This window comes from Armigeres subalbatus, chromosome 2 (assembly GCF_024139115.2).
Source record: "Armigeres subalbatus isolate Guangzhou_Male chromosome 2, GZ_Asu_2, whole genome shotgun sequence".
Lineage (NCBI taxonomy): Eukaryota > Metazoa > Arthropoda > Insecta > Diptera > Culicidae > Armigeres > Armigeres subalbatus.
This window is the reverse complement of record NC_085140.1, coordinates 19122787-19145260: the sequence shown is the minus strand read 5'-3', so window position 1 is coordinate 19145260 and position 22474 is coordinate 19122787. Positions and strand designations below refer to the sequence as shown.

The 22474-nt window shown below is 41.5% G+C and overlaps 2 protein-coding genes across 2 annotated transcripts; both read right to left on the bottom strand.

Moving 5' to 3' along the window:
• Nucleotides 1-770: 770 nt before the first annotated feature.
• Nucleotides 771-20099, bottom strand: LOC134218076 (structure-specific endonuclease subunit SLX4). The gene is made up of 5 exons (XM_062696941.1): nt 19968-20099; nt 17936-19425; nt 1581-3685; nt 1029-1181; nt 771-955 (listed from the first exon to the last, which is right to left on the bottom strand). The coding sequence occupies exons 1-5, from the start codon at nt 20069-20071 to the stop codon at nt 851-853; spliced, it is 3957 nt and encodes a 1318-aa protein (XP_062552925.1). The 5' UTR covers nt 20072-20099; the 3' UTR covers nt 771-850.
• LOC134218080 (uncharacterized) lies at nt 19444-20607 on the bottom strand. The gene is made up of 2 exons (XM_062696944.1): nt 20325-20607; nt 19444-20259 (listed from the first exon to the last, which is right to left on the bottom strand). Exons 1-2 carry the CDS (start codon nt 20447-20449, stop codon nt 20076-20078), a joined length of 309 nt encoding a protein of 102 aa, XP_062552928.1. The 5' UTR covers nt 20450-20607; the 3' UTR covers nt 19444-20075.
• Between the last annotated feature and the right edge of the window lie 1867 nt (nt 20608-22474).

Genomic DNA, 22474 nt, shown 5'->3' with positions numbered 1-22474 from the left:
TACAATGGTATTGACATTAGTAGGGATCATCATATCATAACTACATGGTTGGAGGAATTCTCGTTTTTTGCTTGAAACTTACGACTAAGTCGAGTCAAGTACGAGACACTGAAGACGGCCTTACTGTTGAGGTCGAAATACGTATCTGTCAAGATACAATTAAGTGGTGGAATTCAATGGGATTGTATTAACTCGTCTTATGACAAGGGAAACTTTTGATTTACAAACAAATTTTTAGACCTGCCATGTTGTATGCTGTGCCAATATGGACTAGTTGCTGCAATACCAGAAAGTAGAGGATTCAAAATAAAATTTTGAAAAAGATTCTGAAGTTGCCTCCGTGGTATAGTACCAATGAACTTCGTAGAATTTCTAATATTGAGACATTGCAACAAATTGCAACGATTTGCTCCTTGTATCCTTAGTATAAATTAGGTTAAGTTTAGTTTAAGTTGAAAACATTGTAATTCCTACGTGGTTTAATTCAACCAGAGGAAAAATCCTACCTGCCAGTGGCAATTGAAATGTATTATATTAATAATAAATAAAAATGTAGCATAGCAAATAAGGATGTTATTGTTAAGAAAACACGGAACACATAGTCTAAGAGATGAATGCATGTATTAGATGATTAGCAAATAAAATTAGTTAAAGAAAAAAAAAGATAAAAATTTAAAAAAGATAAAAATTACAAAAAAACATGTAATTTGTAACAAAAATTTTAATTATGGGACATTTCGATATTTGTAATAACAATTAGTTGTAATGGATTCTTTGACATACCAAAATAAATTATATTTCAATAACAATAAAACTTTACCATAATTTCCTATATTTACTTTTCGGAAATCTATCCCGTTTGCAATTGGCTGGCAGTTGTTTTTTTAGTACGGCTCCCACTACCCTGAGCCGTACGGAAAGTGATGCAACGTTTATCTAAGAACGCAATTAAATCCTGTAGGAAATTCAAATTGAAACAATTAATTAGACACACCCCGAAAGGTCAATTCTGATACACACACACTCACATTGCTTTCGTAGCGCAGGCCAATCTCCTTCATATGACTATAGATCGCGTCCAACTCGATTGGCTGATAGCGAAGCAGCTGTCGGCGAAGACCGGGATCCTCGCTAATCATGTTGTGGAACGCGATGTGAAGTGGGACGGCGCACCAGAATGTCTGTGTGGTTAAGAAACGGAGAGTGCATAGATAAGGATTTTTTCCAAAGTGTATTTTTCATAGCGTGTAATGCAAATAACAATCACGAATGCAATAAATCTCACGTGTCTGATCGGTGACAAATATTCGTATACAAAATACATTCGGAACTGATATTGCATTGCACAGACCGTTCACGCGATAGGTGGTTTATCATGCCAACAGAGGAAGGGGTTATTAGCTGTTTTTGTAAATATGCTGGCTTATTCTACGAGTAGAGTGACGTGAGATTTCTTGCAAGAAGTGAAAAAATTCTGAAACTCTTAATTCAATTACATGCACGATTCGCGTGAACAAAATAGTCGAAATCGAATCCTCTCAGGTCACGTGACTCTCAACATAACCCAAGTTGTTATTTACCTTCTTTCTGGGCCTCGAAGGAAGAATGTACTCTTCGCCTTCAATTTCCGGTACGTTGCCATCTCTCCTACGCGGTACAGAAACCTCAGTACAGTTCGAGTCGCCGCTTTTTAGCTCACAGTCGCTGTCGCATTCATCCTCTACGGCTATTTCCACGAATGGATGCAATGCATCGTAGATGTTGTTCAAAATTTGCACCGCTCTTTTTCTTGTCGCCTGCTTCAGTCCGAACTTGAAAAGCTCACGGTGCAGCAATGGAGACGCCATCCCTTCATAGTCGGGTCGTGGGCTGACGTTGTTCAATCGTATCTCGACTTTCACAGGTGGAGGCGCATGGTCCTTAGTGAGCTCCTTAAACTTATCAGTGAAGCAGGGTTTGCGCTTCACAGTGGGCGATTTAAGATTTCGTTTGCGTTTCACCGGGCCTACCAAAACTGAATCGGAGATAGTTCTTCGGATAGGGGTTGCAGGTGGACGTTCCTGTCTTTCGAGCTGGCTGCAGAGGGCGTTCGCTTGACCAAGGATCTGCTCGACTTCTAAGTCTAATTGTTCCGACGTAATCGGTGCCGGGTTTTCCATCGTATCTAATTGCACATCGTCCCTGTTTTCAATATGATCTTCCGGATCATCGGGAAAGTCCGGAATCTCGTAATTATTCATGTAGTCATCTAAATCACAAGGCTTCGAGTCATCACAAGTGGACTGTTTCGTGAACGTTGTAGGAAGATTGAATTTTTTGATCAAACCGTCTAAAAATGCCATCGTATTGTCGGCCCGCTCGGGTTCGGTTGAAACTCCTGGGGACTCGGCATCATCGCCTGAGGAAATTATGTCTGCTTCTGGTGATTTTATTGATGCGTCTTTATCAGAACTCGGTCTATTGAAATTTAGCGCATCAAAGTAGATTTTTGTTCCATCAAGATCATCGTGAAGCTTTGACGGACTACTTTCGGTAGGATCATAAAGAGGTGAAAGCGGCGACATGTTGTATGCAAGTGAGAAATCTCGACGAATGGAATAGTTTACTTCATCATCGGAAATTACAAAAACGTCTTCAGGATCATCACAATTACTAGAGCAATCCTTGCCATGATCTTCTTTTTCAACTTCAGCAGAGTCATCATCCAATAATTCTATGCTTTTCACTGCAACATTCGATGACTCATTTGATTCGCCTTTCATCGATAACTTATGGGAGGAAGATTCCTTCTCCAGAAATGGGGATACTATTTCATCAAAGTTTCGTTCTTTCCCGTAAACTTTAGGCTCAATTTCATGATCTATGCCCTTCGCAGTATTTGAGCTGTTCCTTGTGTGATCCATTAATTGGACTTTTTCAATAACTTCACCTATGTCACTAATTTGATGGTCATCCTCCAACTCTACTGTCTGAACTTCATTCTGTGTAACATCGCGTAGTCTATTTTCCAACAGCAATCCATGCAAAGAACCTTGCTTTACTGGCGATGGGAACCATTCTTGGTCTAAAATGTGAGTTTTGCAGGTGGAGGATGTCGACTGATTCGTCACAGGGGCGTTTCCTTGATGGCTGTTACTTGCATCGGAGTCGTCATCCAATAATTCTATTGTTTCCACTACTACATTCGATGGATCATTTAATTCTCGCTTCACTGGCAAACCAAGGACGGCAGCATTCTTGTCCGGAGGTGAAAATACGTTTTGAGAAAAGCGCGATTCTTCTCCACATTCAGTCTCAATTTCATTATCTTTGTCGTCTACAGTCTTTTTGTTATTTGTAGTCTGATCCATTGTTTCATCTTCTCCAATCGTTTTACCCATACCATTCATTTGATTATCATCCTCCAACTCTACTATTCCCACATTTGTCCGTGAAGTGTCCTCTTGTCTGTTTTTCAATGATAACACACAAGGAATAACTCCCTTTCCTGGGGATAGGAGCAGCTTTTGGTCTTGGTTGCAGCCGACAGCTGATGTAAATGGAAACGAATTATTGCTGTTACTGTCATCCGTGGAACTAAGCAATACAACGTTATCCTTGTTTGACACTAGATCCTTATCGTCTACCTGATTATCAACATGTTTCTTATTGATGTTCTCTACCGGTAAAGAAGAACACATCTTCGCTGACGGAATGCAGAGGAAAAATAAAACATGATTAGAAATAAAAATGTTATTATACCCATCTGAACTGGCCCTCCCCAGACCCACTTGTGCCCCCCTCCCAAAAATAGGACAGATTCCTAAAAAATAAATACTACTTGGCGTACCTAAAGGAATAAAATAGACCCCAACTCGGTCATTGGTCTCTCACCCAGCAACTCCTATTCCTACCACGTCGTGGAGCCGGCCGGGGTTCGAGCAACATAAGAGAAGATAAAGTAACCAACCCCGGTGGCAACTATGGTCGTATGCTGACAGGAGGTTTGCTCCTCTCCGATGGTGCAAATCTAATTGTTCTTCGGATACTCAGTGAAAAAGACAATGGACTGCAACTTGTAAAAAGAAAATTTATTAAAACTAGAATTCTAACACGCGCCCTAGAACCCAAATTTTTGTTCTCTCTCTTTTTTTCCTCCTCTTCCTTTCTATTTCCGCCATGTGGAGAGCTAACTCTTCACATCTGATGCTTAAATGACCGGTAATATTTATACACACAGTTATTGAATGGTCTTTCTAATTTTAGAGTAACATCCTCCCCAGGTGAGGGGCGTCCTCACTACATCTTGGTTTCCGTCTCATCCATGATGTCGTCGATTGGAAGAACTGCGATCTGAGTCGTTGGCCGCTTTAGATGTTATTGTGTGTACGGATTGTAACCACACGAATGACTCCATCCTTGCCTGGATGCGTACCGATTATGTGGCCTAGCTTCCATGATTTGGGTGGCATGTAATCCTCCTTCATGATCACTAACAAGCTATTCCGCAATTGTGTAGGGTCCTTGTACCACTTGCTGCGCTTCTGCAATCCTGTGACGTACTCGTTGTACCACCTTTGCCAAAAATTCTATTTTGCACCAGCTGATACCTCGTTAAGTTGGACTCCTTCAGTTCACCGTATAAAGACTCTGCTATAGCGGTCAACTCACGTCCAACTAAAAAGTGACCAGGACTTAAGGCCTCGTAATCAATTGGATCATCCGTTAGCTGCACCAAAGGTCTGGAGTTGAGTATACCTTCTATCTGGACCAGAAACGTATTCAACTCTGCGTACGTAAGATAGCTCTCATTCAACGTCTTGCACAGATGTATCTTCATACATTTTAAATTGGCCTCTCAAATGCCCCCTTGATGAGAAGATTAAGACCACTTAATCCCTCTTGGCTCTTGGAATTCGTTCACTTTATCATTTAGTATCTGGGATCTCAATAACTCAATCAATTCCGTGAGCTCGCGATCCGCTCCTCGAAAATTTTTCCCATAAATAAACAGACTTAAAAAACCTTAACCTCTGGCAAAATCTTCGGGTGTTTCTGGTCTTGGGGTAATTCGGCGTTCCTTATGCGGCCACCGACACGCAGCAACCTTTCATTCACATCGTACAACGGGTTCAATTCACCCAACTTCCCTTTCACTGCTAGATTCTTCCGGATACGATCAATTTCATCCTTTTACACCATTTGCTGAACAATGATTACCATCGTCTTCAACGCTTTATTGTAGTCTTCACTATTCAGATCTTCATTTCTACGTCCAACATTATTATATTTCGAACGGCAATTGGAGACAGTACGGTTACGTAGGCGAAAATACGTTGCAGCTTACGAGAATTTCTGTACTTCAAAATCACATCATACCAAGGATGTTATCGATCATTTAGTAATCTGCGTTCGATCATTCAGTAGTTTGTCAATAACTCATTCCAGACGCTAAATTTAAAAATGTGTTGTATGGTGGACTTCGTTGTCTTATTTTCACTAATAACGGAGCTACAGCGCTAGTAGCAGTAGCTTATACTAAATGATTGAAATTTTGTTTTAATTTAGTATGAGTTACTGCAACTAGCGCCTTAACTCTTTGAATAGTGGAATGCTAACATCACCAGCTTGGCGATGAGTACGATTGGTGCTAGTAGGCCATGTGGATTAAATAATTTTGACATTTCAGATAGCACCATTCTCATTTTCATGTGGAACACAAAATCATCCCCAGACGGATCCCAAAGTATTCCAAGTGTTTTAATTAATAACTCCGTTGATCTCGCTGTCTTTAAAGTCAAGTTGTGTCTCTTGGATCTCAATTGGGATGTCATCGAGCATACACCGATATTTTCGATGCAGTCTATTAACCATCACTTACCGATACATTTTTGGAATTGAAAACAAACTTGTGCAAGCGAATTTTAATAAGATATTGAACAGCGAATCTTGCACCTTGGACCCAATCTCCATAACATAACATAACAAACCAGTGCTGCTCTTCGCCGAGGCATCAAATACCACTCTCAGGTTAGTGGTAGAGCTGTCAGGTTTCATCACGCAATGGTGCGGAAGATAATAACGGATGGTCACTAAAAAACGGGAATTTCAATACTTTAATACTTTTTCTATGAGAACATTAATGCTTTAAGGGCCAATTTATTTGACTTTGCTTAACTCTTAGCGGTGCTTACCCATACGCTTAAACATGGTTTAATGCCTAAGCGGAGGTAAAGACATTGACCCTAGGAGAAATATTTCCACACTCAAAATAATTTTCACTTAGAAGCTACTTGAAAACATATGCAAATATTTTCCATGTAGTTTCGAGTGTAAAAGTTAAATGAATCATTAGTGATGGCACTCATTATTCTTAATTCACTAGAAAATAAAATAAAATTTAAGTGAATTTTCGTTTGACCGTATACTTACAGTTTAAGTAAAACTTCGATAATTTTTTTCTATAGTATCCCTGTAGTCAATATCCCGCCCACTAGAAGCGGACGAGCTCAAAAAATGGAGTAGAATATTAATTCACACTAGAACATATTTTTTGCAAATCGTTCTCATAATGCTTCTGCAAAATGTTTTATTAGCGATTGTTAATAAACATACATTTCGCTCTGAGAACCCCACTCATATATTTTTCATACATTCATTTTAAGTAGAATTCACTGGAAGAGTATATAGATATTATTTTCTATGTTTTCTAATAAATTTCACTACATTTCTTATTAAGATGCACTTGTGATTTTAGTAAGTTTTATTTGATTCCAGTAAGGCCGATGAAAGTTTCGATTTTTAAAGTCTACATGACTTTTTATAGTGGAATTAAAGTGACAATTATTTTGAGTGCATTTATGAATGAATCCTTAGGCTGTGAACCATTCCACCGATTCGTTTAACTTTTAGTTAAAATTTGACAGTTCGATGGTTATTTCGCCATGGTTAAAAATAACCCTGCTCCGGAGCATGGTTAGATTTGACAGTTCGATAGTTAATCTTTGTTCGCGAGAAAATTGGCGTCAAATCCATTTCGTTCCGAATAACTATCAATCTGTAAAAAATCAAATGGGTCGGCTTCGGAGTAAAATTTTAACCACGATGGGAAAATAACCACCGAAATGTCAAATTTTAACTAAAAGTTAAACGAATGGAATGGAATGGTTCACAGCCTTAGAATATTCAGAAAATTGTCGCCCACACACTTTTACTTCAACATGTTCAGTTGTTTCAAACATGCCGCAAAAACAGGAAAGATGCGCGCCGCATTGTACAATTGTACAAACAAACATCGTGCACGCCCAACCCAACTTCCCTTTCACTGCTAGATTCTTCCGGATACGATCAATTTCATCCTTTTACGCCATTTGCTGAACTATGATTACCATCGTCTTCAACGCTTTATTGTAGTCTTCACTATTCAGATCTCCATTTCTACGTCCAACATTATTATATTTCGAACGGCAATTGGAGACAGTACGGTTACGTAGGCGAAAATACGTTGCAGCTTACGAGAATTTCTGTACTTCAAAATCACATCATACCAAGGATGTTATCGATCATTTAGTAATCTGCGTTCGATCATTCAGTAGTTTGTCAATAACTCATTCCAGACGCTAAATTTAAAAATGTGTTGTATGGTGGACTTCGTTGTCTTATTTTCACTAATAACGGAGCTACAGCGCTAGTAGCAGTAGCTTATACTAAATGATTGAAATTTTGTTGTAATTTGTATGATGTTGTAATTTAGTATGAGTTACTGCAACTAGCGCCTTAACTCTTTGAATATTGTCAGATTTTCTGTATATGATACACTGCGCGGCGTTTGTAATGTTCCCAAATGGGTACTTGCACAAAACTTCACGCGGCGAATGACTGTCGAAAGGTACGGCCGCGCCAAACGATACACCGCAATGCTATTCACCCATAAGAATCAAGTAAACGGGGTGCAGAAAGCGCGGCGGTACCTATCATGAAGGGTTCGCCGCGTGCAATTTTGAGAAAATCAGGAAATAGTGGAATGCTAACATCACTAGCTTGGCGATGAGTACGATTGGTGCTAGTAGGCCATGTGAATTAAATAATTTTGACATTTCAGATAGCACCATTCTCATTTTCATGTGGAACACAAAATCATCCCCAGACGGATCCCAAAGTATTCCAAGTGTTTTAATTAATAACTCCGTTGATCTCGCTGTCTTTAAAGTCAAGTTGTGTCTCTTGTATCTCTCATCGAGCATACGCCGATATTTTCGATGCAGTCTATCAACCATCACTTACCGATACATTTTTGGAATTGAAAACAAACTTGTGCAAGCGAATTTTAATAAGATATTGAACAGCGAATCTTGCACCGTGGACCCAATCTCCATAACATAACATAACAAACCAGTGCTGCTCTTCGCCGAGGCATCAAATACCACTCTCAGGTTAGTGGTAGAGCTGTCAGGTTTCATCACGCAATGGTGCGGAAGATAATAACGGATGGTCACTAAGGCTCTGTCTCATTTGGAGAATTAAACTTAAAAATGACAGTTCGAAAATTAAAAAATAACCCCGTTATAAGAATGGCTGGTGCTACCCAGCAATTCCAATAGGACATCGATGGAAAATGATTCGATATCTGTCAAAAGTAATCTTGCTCTGCGACCAGGGTTATTTGATAATTATTGAAATGTCACTTTTAAGTTTAATTTCAGTTTAATTATCCAATTGAGACAGATCCTAAAAAACGGGAATTTCAATACTTTAATACTTTTTCTATGAGAACATTAATGCTTTAAGGGCCAATTTATTTAACTTTGCTTAACTCTTAGCGGTGCTTACCCATACGCTTAAACATGGTTTAATGCCTAAGCGGAGGTAAAGACATTGACCCTAGGAGAAATATTTCCATTTATGAATGAATCCTTAGAATATTCAGAAAATTGTCGCCCACACACTTTTACTTCAACATGTTCAGTTGTTTCAAACATGCCGCAAAAACAGGAAGGATGCGCGCCGCATTGTACAATTGTACGAATTGTACAAACAAACATCGTGGGAAAAGTACACGGTCGACAATTTTGAACGTGAAAATGTTTCGAAAACTGTTAAAGGATTTCAAGTAGACCGAGCTCCATTGTATTCAAAGGTGATTGGAAGGCCAAGAAAAAGAAGCAACTTATCAATAGATCAGAAGCATCATCCTGGAATGGCCGCCGTTCAACGGTCATGTGATACCTGCAAGATTAAACTACGCCGCACGGCGGACCACGAACCATATGCTATTCATTAATCTATGTTTAAAGACTAAGGCCAACTCTTTACATAACGAAGATTAGATTGAACTGTACTTCTTTGTAGTTTTCTACCCGAGCCATTCTTTTCATTTCCGCTATTTGGTGGCCACCCGTTAAGCCGACTCCGGCTTCTCATACTCATCAGCAGTCAAAACTCGACAGTGACCTAGCGCTATGTACTCATTAATGAAGTCGACGTACATCTGTTTCAATTCCGGATGCCTTTCCAAGCGGCGTCTCAATGCCATGAATCGTCTCATGGCCTGTTCTTGAGACTCTCCGAGTTCTTCAATGGTCTCACGAAATGGTAACTGTACCACATAACGACCATCCTTGGTTCGACTGTAAGTTTCCAGGAATTTTTGCTCACATCTGTCGTCTTGCGAAAGCGATGTATCACCTTTAAGCTCATCGATGGTCCAAAATTGCTTCAACAACTTGCACAGCTGCTCGTCAGTTGCCTCCGTTGCTCCAGCGTGACAGAGCTTCACAATGTCGATCGTTGCAGTGCTGTCCACAGGTCCAGAAACAAGCCAACCAAATTGACTCTCCTGAAGCAAAGGCTAATACGGGGACAATTTAATCTTACCTTGTTGAAGCACATCAGAAACAATTCAGCACCGAATGCATATCAATGCGACGTGGTTCGTAAAATTTTGGATCGGCTGGCTGGATCGATTTTCATTGCTGGCAATGCTCCCATAACTAGCGGAACAACCAAATAGTCCAAGGACCATTCAAAGTTGTTTATTCTGGAAACCACCTTTGCATTTACTTTATATTTCACTGACATCTTCATCCCATTCAGTCCATCAATTGGAATATTGGCACTATCTTTCCGAAGCCGCAACAACTCTGCCATTCTCGTTGACACGAAGTTAGCCATCGCTCCGGAATCGAGCAGAACACGTCTGGATTCGGAAGACGCTTGCTCATGAATCGCCACAGGTTTTTTCTTCCGAATGCAACAACGTATGATGCCTTTTTGTGCAAGTTGGACATGGTTTGTTGATCTTGCAGGTGGTCGTCCTATACCCTCGTTGTAAGCAACCAAAACACAATCCTAATTGCTTTGCTTTTGTGTACCGCTCGTCAACTTTCAGCTTCCTAACGAATTCACACGGATCAACTGAGTGAGCTGTTCCACAGATAGGGCATCCTTCATTTGCTTTCGATACCACCACAGTGTGCGTCTCACTCGTTACAGTAGATATACGTGTTTTAACTGTCATTGCTTTGGTAACATTTTGTAACATTTTGCAGTAGAAGCATAAGTACTAGAACGCTACTGGCGCTGTAGTCATTAAAACCATTTTGCCAAAATATGCTTCCACAAGTCTAACTTGGCCGTTTATTATGTATCATGCTGTAGTACATGTTTTGTTTCATCATCAACATTTGCTTGACACTTGTAGTACCGGTACATTGGCTACCAGATCAAAGTGACCTAGATGTTAGTCACGCGAACAGGAATGGCATTAGCAATCTAATACTTATGCATCTACTCATTTTGCTCACACCGCTCTAGAATGTGGCAGTGCTTTCGCAGAAATTCAATAGTATCGTTGAACACAGGTAGCCGAAATGTTTCCATCGGATTCTCGGGAACATTCCCGTCCGAATCCTTGGAATATTCCCGTTCAAACTCCCGTCGATATGCCTGGAGGATGAAGGATATCTAGAAGATTCTAAATGGAATTTTGCGTCTAACTTGTGCTGCTTGGAATAGATGAGTGTAATTGATCCGCAATTGCCTTAGGTGGTTGGACCGGATTTATCACATTCTTTTTCTTCTTCTTCTTATTGGCATTACATCCCCCACTGGGACCGCTTGCCGCTCGCTACTTAGCCACCTTCAAAATGATCTTGCTTTATAGTAGCGCATCTTACGGCTAAGGAGGGCCCTATTACCACTAAGATAACTCATTGAGGTGGTAAAATGTTCGAGAATTTTTAAAAAGAAGCTCAAAATAGAGAAAATAGATAAAGAGGCTATAGACCACCCCCCCCAGGCATCGGGGCTAGTTACGCCAATGACTGCGCCCCACTCTAATAACCATACATATATTTGAAGAAATGGACGTCGCATATCATATTCTGTTGTGAAACGGAAATGTCCTCTTCTACGGGTTTCACGAAGCACCTTGCCGGCTCCAGAATATAGTCGATATTCAGCAGGGGGAGCAGCATGGACTATATCCAAGGGCTTGACGGTTGTGGTGCCTGCCTAGGATGTGGTGAAGTTCGAAAGTGGGCTCAGTTGAACTTCTATAAAAAGCTGCATGTATCCGCAAGCATGCTCCGCCAAGCGACCGTGTGCCGCTCAAAGCGCACAAGCCTAAGTCCTGGTGTTAGGTGGGACACTAAACAGACCTGACACGACGGCCCTCCGGCAAGACAAGAGGCCCAATAAATCGCCTTTAAAAACTATCATTACGAACGATATAAGAGATACGACTCGATACAATCGGCAACGACCTAAACGACGAATAAAGGATCACGAATGGAAGCTTGGAACATGGAATTGCGAGTCGCTAGGCTTCGCAGGTTGCGACAAGATAATCGACGATGAATTACATCCCCGCAATTTCGACGTCGTAGCGCTGCAGGAAATCTGCTGGACAGGACAAAAAGCGTGGAAAAGCGGGCATCGAGCGGCTACCTTCTACCAAAGCTGTGGCACCACCAACGAGCTGGGAACCGGCTTCATAGTGCTGGGAAAGATACGCCAACGCGTGATTGGGTGGCAACCAATCATCGCAAGGATGTGCAAGCTGAGGATAAAAGGCCGATTCTTCAACTATAACATCATCAACGTGCACAGCCCACACGAAGGGAGACCCGACGACGAGAAAGAAGCGTTTTATGCACAGCTGGAGCAGACATATGATGGATAGCCACTGCGGGACGTCAAAATCGTCATCGGTGACATGAACGCTTAGGTAGGGAGGGAGGAAATGTATAGACCGTTCATTGGACCGGATAGTCTGCACACCGTATCAAACGATAACGGCCAACGATGCATAAACTTTGCAGCCTCCCACGGAATGGTGGTCCGAAGCACTTTCTTACCCCGCAAGAATATTCACAAGGCCACATGGAGATCACCTAATCAAGTACCGAAAAATCATATCGACCATGTTCTAATCGACGACAAATTCTTCTCCGACATCACGAACGTCCGCACTTACCGCAGTGCGAATATTGATTCCGACCACTACCTCGTTGCAGTATGTCTGCGCTCAAAACTCTCGACGGTGTACAACACGCGTCGGAGTCGTCCGCCGCGCCTGAACATTGGGCGGCTACAATACGGTAGACTAGCCGCAGCAGCAGCTGGAAGGGGCACTCCCAACGGAAGAGCAGCTAGGCGCAGCGTCTCTTGAAGATGGTTGGAGAGATATTTGATCCAGAGCGTTAATGAATAAAGCTTCCAATGAATGATTAAATTGGTTATGATTAAATCATTTAACTTTATGATTAAAGATTATGATTAATGATTTATTAATTTTTGACAATGATTAATGATTATGATTAACGATTAAAATATTTTTTTACAATGAATAACGATTATGAATAATGAATAAAACGTTTGAAGTATGATTAACGATTACCGATCGTGATTAAATGTTGACAGAATATGTGCATGATTAATGATTAACGATCGATATGATTAATGAATAATGATTATGAATAATCAAATTGAATGATTTGCATAGTGATCAATAGTCAAGTAACCTTTCTTCCAAATTGAGTTATTAAAAGGTATAAAATAATATGATTATGATTAAAAAACTATGAATAAAAGCGATGTATGCAATGATTAAAATTGATGATTAATGAATAAACTCAAAACAATTATGAATATGATTAGTAGGGTGGCTCAAAAAACACTTTTTCAAATTCTTTGATGGGCCGCCCTCTTATTCGGTACTATTTGATGCCCTGATGCTCTGGACAAAATTTCAGCCAAATCGGTCAACGTTTGGGCGGTGCTAAAGTCGTTGGAAGTTTATATGCAAAAATGTATGCAGAAACATCCAAAAACAGTGATTTGCAATTGGACGGCACAATTTACGATCAAAGAACCATGATACTCATTCAGTTCTTGTAGAATTAAATACAGAATGTTATGCTGAAAACCGCGAGAAGATTAGAGTTTATTACGCAAAGGTATTAGCATTTTACTGGAGTGTTGTAGGGGTGAATTTATTTCTTTTCAAAGGTAAAAGAAACGAAATTTGCTCAAACATCACTTCAGAGAAATGCTAATAACTTAGCCGGGCAAACCCTAATCTTCTCGCGGTTTTCTGTATAACATTCTGTATTAAATTCTTTAAGATCTGAATGAGTATCATAGCTCTTCATTGTAAATTGTGCCGTCCAACTGCAAATTACTGTTTTTGGATGTTTCTCATACATTTTTGCATATAAACTTCATACGAGTTCAGCACTGGCCAAACGTTGACCGATTTGGCTGAAATTTTGTCCGGAGCATCAGGGCATCAAATAGAATCGAATAAGAAGGCGGCCCATCAAAAAAATTGAAAAAAGTTTTTCTCTTACGAATTTGAGCCACCCTAATGATTAGTGATTAATGATTGAATGTAGAATTATATGATTAATGATTAGTGATTAATGATTAAATCATATTTTTTGTATGATTATGATTAATGAATAATGATTAAATAACCCATTATTCATTAATCATGATTAAATCTATGATTAATCACTAATGCTCTGATTTGATCCGCCATTGGAAGCACCGCAACCGCTGTACTAGGCATGGTGGCCCCGGATCAGAGAAACGACTGGTATGACGGCGAATGTGAGCAGTTAGTCGAGGAGAAGAATGCAGCATGGGCGAGATTGCTGCAACACCGCACGAGGGCGAACGAGGCACGAAACAAACGGGCGCGGAACAGACAAAACTCGATTTTCCGGAGGAAAAAGCGCTAGCAGGAAGATCGAGACCGTGAAGAGACGGAGGAACTGTACCGCGCTAATAACGCACGAAAGTTCTATGAGAAGTTGAACAGTTCACGTAAGGGCCACGTGCCACAGCCCGATATGTGTAGGGACATAAACGGGAACCTTCTTACAAACGAGCGTGATGTGATCCAAAGGTGGCGGCAGCACTACGAAGAGCACCTGAATGGCGATATGGCAGACAACGGTGGCGATATGATAATGAACCTAGGAGCACGCGCGCAGGACATGCGACTTCCGGCTCCGAATCTCTAGGAAATCCAGGAGGAGATCGGCCGGCTGAAAAACAACAAAGCCCCTGGAGTTGACCAACTACCAGGAGAGCTGTTTAAACACGGTGGTGAGGCACTGGCTAGAGCGCTGCACTAGTTGATTACCAAGGTTTGGGAGGATGAGGTTCTGCCGCAGGAGTGGATGGAAGGTGTCGTGTGTCCCATCTACAAAAAGGGCGATAAGCTGGATTGTAGCAACTACTGCGCAATCACATTGCTGAACGCCGCCTACAAGGTACTCTCCTAAATTTTATGCCGTCGACTAACACCAATTGCAAGAGAGTAGGTGGGGCAGTACCAGACGGGATTTATTGGTGAACGCTCCACCACGGGCCAGGTGTTCGCCATTCGCCAGGTACTGCAAAAATGCCGCGAATACAACGTGCCCACACATCATCTATTTATCGATTTCAAAGCCGCATATGATACAATCGCTCGGGACCAGCTATATCAGCTAAGGCACGAAAATGGATTTCCGGATAAACTGATACGGTTGATCAAGGCGACGATGGATCGGGTGATGTGCGTAGTTCGAGTTTCAGGGGCATTCTCGAGTCCCTTCGAAACGCGCAGAGGGTTACGGCAAGGTGATGGTCTTTCGTGTCTATTATTCAACATGGCTTTGGAGGGTCTAATACGAAGGGCAGGGATTGACACGAGTGGTACTATTTTCACGAAGTCCGTTCAGTTATTTGGTTTCGCCGACGACATTGATATTATGGCACGTAACTTTGAGAAGATGGATGAAGCCTACATCAGACTGAAAAGCGAAGCTAAACGGATTGGACTAGTCATCAACACGTCGAAGACGAAATACATGATAGGAAGAGGCTCAAGAGAGGTCAATGTAAGCCACCCACCACGAGTTTCTATCGGTGGTGACGAAATCGAGGTGGTTGAAGAATACGTGTACTTGGGCTCACTGGTGACCGCCGATAACGATACCAGCAGTGTCATCAAGCATGCAGGCTGGGAATTCCACCGGATACAATTGTCGCTCGTGTAATCAACATGATGTCATGGATACGATGGTGGCCTGCGACGTTTGTAGTAATTGGAACCACTTCAAGTGCGTTGGGGTAGACGACAGTATTGAGAATCGTCCCTGGGTGGTGGAAAGCCTGTCCAGCGAATCGTGTGTTATGGCTATCCGACGGTTTATTGCACGTCGAGGTGCACCAGTGGAGTTTTTTAGCGACAATGGCACGAACTTTGTTGGTGCCAACAAGCAATTAAGACAAGAAATGGAAACCATGAATGAGGTTCTCGCCAACACCTTCACCAATACCAATACTCGCTGGAACTTCAATCCTCCAGCAGCCCCTCAACAACAAGCGAGACCGGCGGTGAAGCTTGCTTTACTTGACGTAGGACTACATGGTAAACGTGGTGAGGACTCGTAGGGCAACTCGTGACCAGCTTTTACGGCAGGAGGATGTTACGTCACATAGCAAGCCCCCCGACAAGTCAATGGAATTTGTATACCTAACTAAATTAACTAAATTTGTTCGATAGCCTAAATATAAAAGACACTGTGTGCCGTGCGTAAAGGAGAGGAAAATACCTAACCTGAATCCTTGGTAGAACACCAAAATTGTAAGAATCAAATTATTCCATATTTCGAATTTATAGGTACTCTAATAAAATTAATAAAATTACAGCTTAAAGCGACTTAAAAGAAAAACCTGTTTCGCTAAAAAGATTGGTGATCTTCGAACAAGCAGAGAAATTCGGAGACGCATCATGGCAGGAAATCGTACGTACTTTGAACTCCACAAGACACTCCGAATAGAGTTCGCCGCCGTACCAAACTGACTATCTACAAAACGCTTATTCGACGGGCACGAGACCTGGACGATGCTCGTGGAGGGCCAACGCGCACTGGGAGTTTTCGAAAGGAAAGTGCTGCGTACCATCTATGGTGGGGTGCAGAAGGCGGACGGTACGTGGAGGAGGCGAATGAACCACGAGTTGCATCAGCTGTTGGGAGAACCATCCATCGTTCACACCGCGAAAATCGGAAGACTGCTGTGGGCCGGGCACGTAGCCAGAATGTCGCACAATAATCCGGTGAAAATGGTTCTCGACAACGATCCGACGGGAACAAGAAAGCGAGGTGCACAGCGGGCAAGGTGGATCGATCAGGTGGAGGACGATTTGCGGACCCTCCGCAGACTGCGTGGTTGGCGAAGTGCAGCCATGGACCGAGCCGAATGGAAAAGACTTGTATGTATTGCACAGGCCACTTCGGCCTTAGTCTGGTAATAAATAAATTTTGTTAAGAAAATTATTTTGAGCTTTTTACTGGAATGTCTTCACTTGTCATAAGACGAGTTTTTACAGTCCCATTTAATTCCACTCTAGTCGAGTCAAGTACGAGACACCGAAGAAGGCCTTACTGTTGAGGTCGAAATACGTATCTGTCAAGGTACAATTAAGTGGTGGAATTAAATGGGACTGTACAAACTCGTCTTATGACAAGTGAACAAATAAATGATTTTCATTCTGGAGATGAAACTAATAATTATGCTAATAGTCAGTTTAGATTACGAGATTTATAACTTGATATAATGTAAAACGATAACTTTGACTTCAAGATGCTCCTTTATCCTTCATTTCATAATAAAATATGCACAAGATATTACAATGATGATCCGATTTTCAACATGTTTAACTAATTTTGTCTGCACCTGATTTTGCCTACTCTCGATCATGACAGTTTTGATGTGATTTCTTAACGATCCAATTTTCCCATATTATTATATAATATTATACTCAGAAATAATACTGACAACAACTAATGATTTTCATCGTCTGTTGCTTATAATGAATTATTTCAAGAATTCTAAAAAAGAAGAAGAATTATTTAAAGGCATCATCACCGCTAGGTGAATTAATCTGTGTTTTTACTAATGGGACTGACTTGCGGTTACTTTTTGTTATGGGGTAATTCGACTTGGAATGGATTTTCAATTTTCTAAAACAAACTTCCAAAAAAAATAGAAAGAGAAAGTGAATCACGGTTCAACCTCAAAATTGATTAAAATGCTAAACATTGTTTAACATTGAAAAAAAAAATCAAAGTGAGGCAAATAGACCCTAGACAAAAATGTTTAAAGTTTTTAAACAACATATTATTATATGTTGCATTGAAGAACTGAAGAGCTGACTCTTTCAAATGAGCTGAACGGATCAGATCCGCTCACTGCAATGAGCTGTTTTGCCCACCTCTAATTTGAACCACCTCTTTGCATCTTATAAGGTAAAGAAAGCGTTGTCATATTGTAACTTTGATTCCGTTAAACACTTTTTATTGAAGGGAAAATCTGTTCTCACACAGAAATAATTTCAAATAGAAATTCGATGCGAATATATACAAACAATATTAAACAGATTATGATTAATAATTACCTTCCTCGCTGGAGTAAACTTCAAAGCCGATTATGGGGTCCGAGTCCTCGAAAATGTTTTCCGAACTCGCTGCTCGCACTATACCTTCTAATGGCTCTTCGCAAACATCGTCCTCCACAACTAGTTCGGTCTCTGACTGCATGGCAGTCAAAAAGTTGTCATCTTCCTCTTCGTCACGATGTTCAGTTTGCAACGTTACCTTTACTTCTATGAAATCTTCTTGCACTGACTTCCTACTGTCTTCTACTTCGTCTCCGCTGTCTGAGCCAAACAGGTCCGGTGATGCGGATCTTCTATTCTCTGCCACAATATTTTCGTGGCTCAAACCCACATGCACCAAGGCTGAATCTTCATACTTTTCGCGGCACTCCCCCAAGACAGTATCAATATCCAAAGAAGCTACCGAATTATCTAGTTTTTCTCCGTCACACTTTAGATTTGATCGTGAGGCTTCATCTTCTTTCTCATCGTATTTTTCCTTCCGTCTTTCCGGTGTTCGTTCCCGACCGGGAATCTTTCCCCAGTCCTTCAGTAGGTAACCCGCCTTCACCGTACTCATTTCAACCAACGATTCCACGTAGTAATCCGAAAGATTCTCATCACTCTTGCCTGAATGTTGACTCATCCAAAAGATATTGCTACCGTAAGTTCGCGCATTCAAATCACACCCACTACAATCGGCTAACGGACGGCACAGTACGTCCTGAAGCAAACGCTCAGCTTGTCGCTTCATGAAGTCCACCAGCTCCTCAGGATCCCTCCGAATGAGCATCGTTGGTCGATTATGTTTGATTTTCTTCACATTCTTCGGTGCACTTCCAAATATCACATTCAAATCGTAGTCATTGTAGCTGTTCTTACACTTGAATCCGTACTGCTCCAGCGTGGTTCGCAGACCACGTATCCGTCGTTCCTCCGACGAAACCGAACTGGTGCTGGATGATGCTTGTGCGACTTCCTCCGGAGGAGCTTGCGAAATATTGGGTTCCGACTGTGAACTACCTTGATCGACCAGCGATCGTGACATAGCTAGAGCCAGCTGAAACTGGTCCGGATCTAACCGATCGGCCAGCGTGTGTTCAAGCATCAGATTTTTCAGCAGTTCCTCGTCATTATCTTTATACTTCTGAAAAACCTTCCTGATGTCGGATTGATTTTTGGGCTTTCGTGGGGCTCGCGGTTTTCTTGTGGCGGTGGTTTTGCGCTGGGCTTTGGTTTTTGGTTTTGGAGGGGTGCTCGGTTTTGGCGGTTCAAAGTCATCGTCGGAGGGTTTGAAAAACTTGCTAATAACTCCCTCGCCATCCGCTGGAGGTTTGTTCGGAAATTTAGGTAATTTAGGCTTTTCAGATTTTTCCATTCCGTTGAGCCGAGTTCGTTTGATGATGGGTTCATCTGGCTCTGCTGGTTGGCAATCGTCGTTATCGGAGAGGTTAATAACTTCTTGTTCCATTCGATTAACTGATTCGCTCGAGGGAGTCTTCGGATCGTTCCTACAACAAAAGTGTGAATAGTTTTCTACAATGGAACTATATTTGTTTTCGCTTTTGGTATCCTAATAAGCTAAATTAAGATTGTACATCTATTCTAGTAATCCAACCCTTGGAATCAATAGAAGAAATTTTCGTTTGTTGGGGCTTGAAAGCACATTATTCCACGCGTTTTTTTACTGATAGCTTATGAAGTCAAATATTAATGGTGGAATTAGTAGTGAGTCTATCTATGAATTTTCACAATTTGGGATAGAAGAATACTAACGTATACATTTGAGAAACCGCGTAATGCAATTGTGGAAATGTTCAAAACATGATCTCACTCAAATATTTCATATAAAGCTTAGATACTGGAGTGACCACGGAAATCACAAAAAAAAAGTTTTGATCGTGGACAATAAAAGTGACCAACAGTGGATTGGTACTTTGGAATAGAAACAGAAACATGATTTGAAAGGGTTTTCTAGAAATGACACACAATGCTCAGGAAAGCACCAACAATACCTGCTTAAGTGTATAAATGAAATAAAAATGAAAATTACCCTTCATTCCCCCGCTTCGATTGACTTTTACCGCCAGTATCCAATGATGACGATGGTTTAAACAGCCTTAGCTTGGCGTACTTAATTCTACCGGAGAATGACATTCTCTCACTTCTCCACCCGATCGTCGTCTTGTTTCTTCAGGATTTTTCGAATTGTATCGCCTCGTCGGGTGGCCAGAAAACTGGACTGCATCAAATTCCGCCGGTCAATCTCTTCTTCGGTTTTCTCGAAGAAGTCTCTACGCATTCGCTGTTTCAAGTCGTCACCACCGATTAAACTGATGATGGAACTGTGCGGAATAAATTCATCGATAAGAAAACGGTCAAATTTTAGCAATCTATCCCTAAATCTTACTAATAAATTCCAAAGGAAGCCGCTCCGATAGCCAGCACAGCCCAGGCAAATTGGTTGCGAGTTTTGTTGATGGTCGTACCCTGCGTTCGTCGTGGTTTCCACTTGCTGACATCCACTCCACCCATCAGATCGAATATTTGATTACTGCTTCCGTTTTCAAGCACCACTTTAGCTTCGTTAAAGATATTTTTGATACAAAATCACAGAAAAATTCACATGAAATTACGTGAGCAAATCGCGCCGAACCGACCAAATCCTATACCAAAACAAACAGCTGTCAAAAAAAGTTTTTTTTTTAGATCGACTTTCGACCGATTCGACCAAGAGTTCGACCGACCTTTTCCAGCATCATCATCATGTCGGAGTCGGAGGGTATTATGCATCTCGAGAAAATATAGAATACTGCGGCGTCCTGCTGGCTGCTTCTCAGGTAATCGCAACAGTCACTAAACACGACAGAGTCAATAAAAATCTTACCCACCGTATGCACTTGTCATGATAAACACTCTCCATGTACTCAGTGACTCCGGTTGCCTCTCACTAATACAATCGAGTACTGCTGTCATTTGGCGAAAAGCACGTGGTTTTGTTTTGAGAGGGAAAATTTTCCCTATCTTTTAACCCGGCGGCTATCTTGACGTCTACCTTCGCAGTCGAGCCTGCGAGAGTAAGACCGCCGCGAAAGTCTAGAAAAAGATAAGCGCGACAATATAATTTATTTAAAGTATAGATAGTGGAATATATAGATGAGCGAAGATAAATCCTCTGTCTCCAAACGAACTGTCAAACGTGTCTCCAAACGAGCATGACGTCACGATTTCAATGGAAACGTTAAGGGCTGTGACGTCATATGGGCGTGTGCACGGGCAAAAAAATCGACTCAGCCATGCTTTCGCTCATCTATAGATTCTACCTGGGTGGTGCGGATAGAATCGATTTGGTTGTCAAACTGTAGCCAAAATTTTCTATTGTGCCGGAGCCAAACATTGAAGATTGTGGTTATGTTCGTTTCTGATCTAATATTGAGAAGTATTGTTATTATTTTGGGAAAAAATAAAAATAAACTTTGTTTGAGTTTTGTATTCTTTGTAACAAATATTCTCACATTATATTTCGAGTGGAAAATTAGTGGGAATGCAATTAAAAAGGACTCGTTACGAAATTTCACGAGATTCAGCAGCTGATTGGAGCATCAATGTATGTAAACAATCGTAAAGTCATGTAGAGTCTAGCGCATTTGTGCGCCCTCGTGCAGCGTGGAAAGAGAAATTCGAAGAGCGGGAAATGTTTGACAGCCAAGTAACTGCAAAATAATTTTGTTTATGGGAGTGATTTCAAAATATCCCTCTGCTCGCTTGAGCGCAGAAAAGCGGCTCTATCCGCAGCACCCAGGATTCTACTATCTATAATTTAAAGCATTTGCCCAAAAGTACACGCGGCGCTCCCCAGTGTAAACGACACACCGCGCTTTTTGCTATGAGGCCGATGACATAGTGACGCGTGTGCGTGCGCGAACGCGTCTAAGCACTCGTGAAGCAGAATATCAGCAAGAGGATTCCTTTTGTCTTGGACGCGTTCGCGCACGCACACGCGTCACTATGTCATCGGCCTGACAAACGATCGCGGATTTTTTGATTCGTTGAAGCAATGTTCTGGTAGGTGGATCTCACACGCTGATGGTAAGAAAACTGAGATCCTCGGTGAGGGAAGTGTTGTGATTCGCGGAGTGGACGATCGCGGTGAACCGGTAAGCCAAGAATCGAAGTGAGTGACATGAAATACGTGCCTGGTCTTGCAATCAGTTTTATTTCGGTAGTGAAGTTGGCCGAGAAGAAACTCGAAGTGTTTTTCAACAACGAAGGCTGCCGAATCATGGATGCAGGAGGAGTTATCGATGCGACTGGCAGTCGTTACACATTAGACTGGCCCAGGAAACAAAAAGTTATCTAATTCCACGGGGCACCCCCCAGGATTGTGTCTTTGGGTGAGAAAATCAATCTCTGAAAATTTCAGCTCAATCGCTTGTTGCATAAGCTGGCGCATTTGATTTGAAGTTTGTATGGGGATTTCAGCCAAAATGTATAGGAAAATACACCTCCGTCACTCATTCGATCTGGAAATTGGTTCTGATTGCTCGATTAACCTCAGAA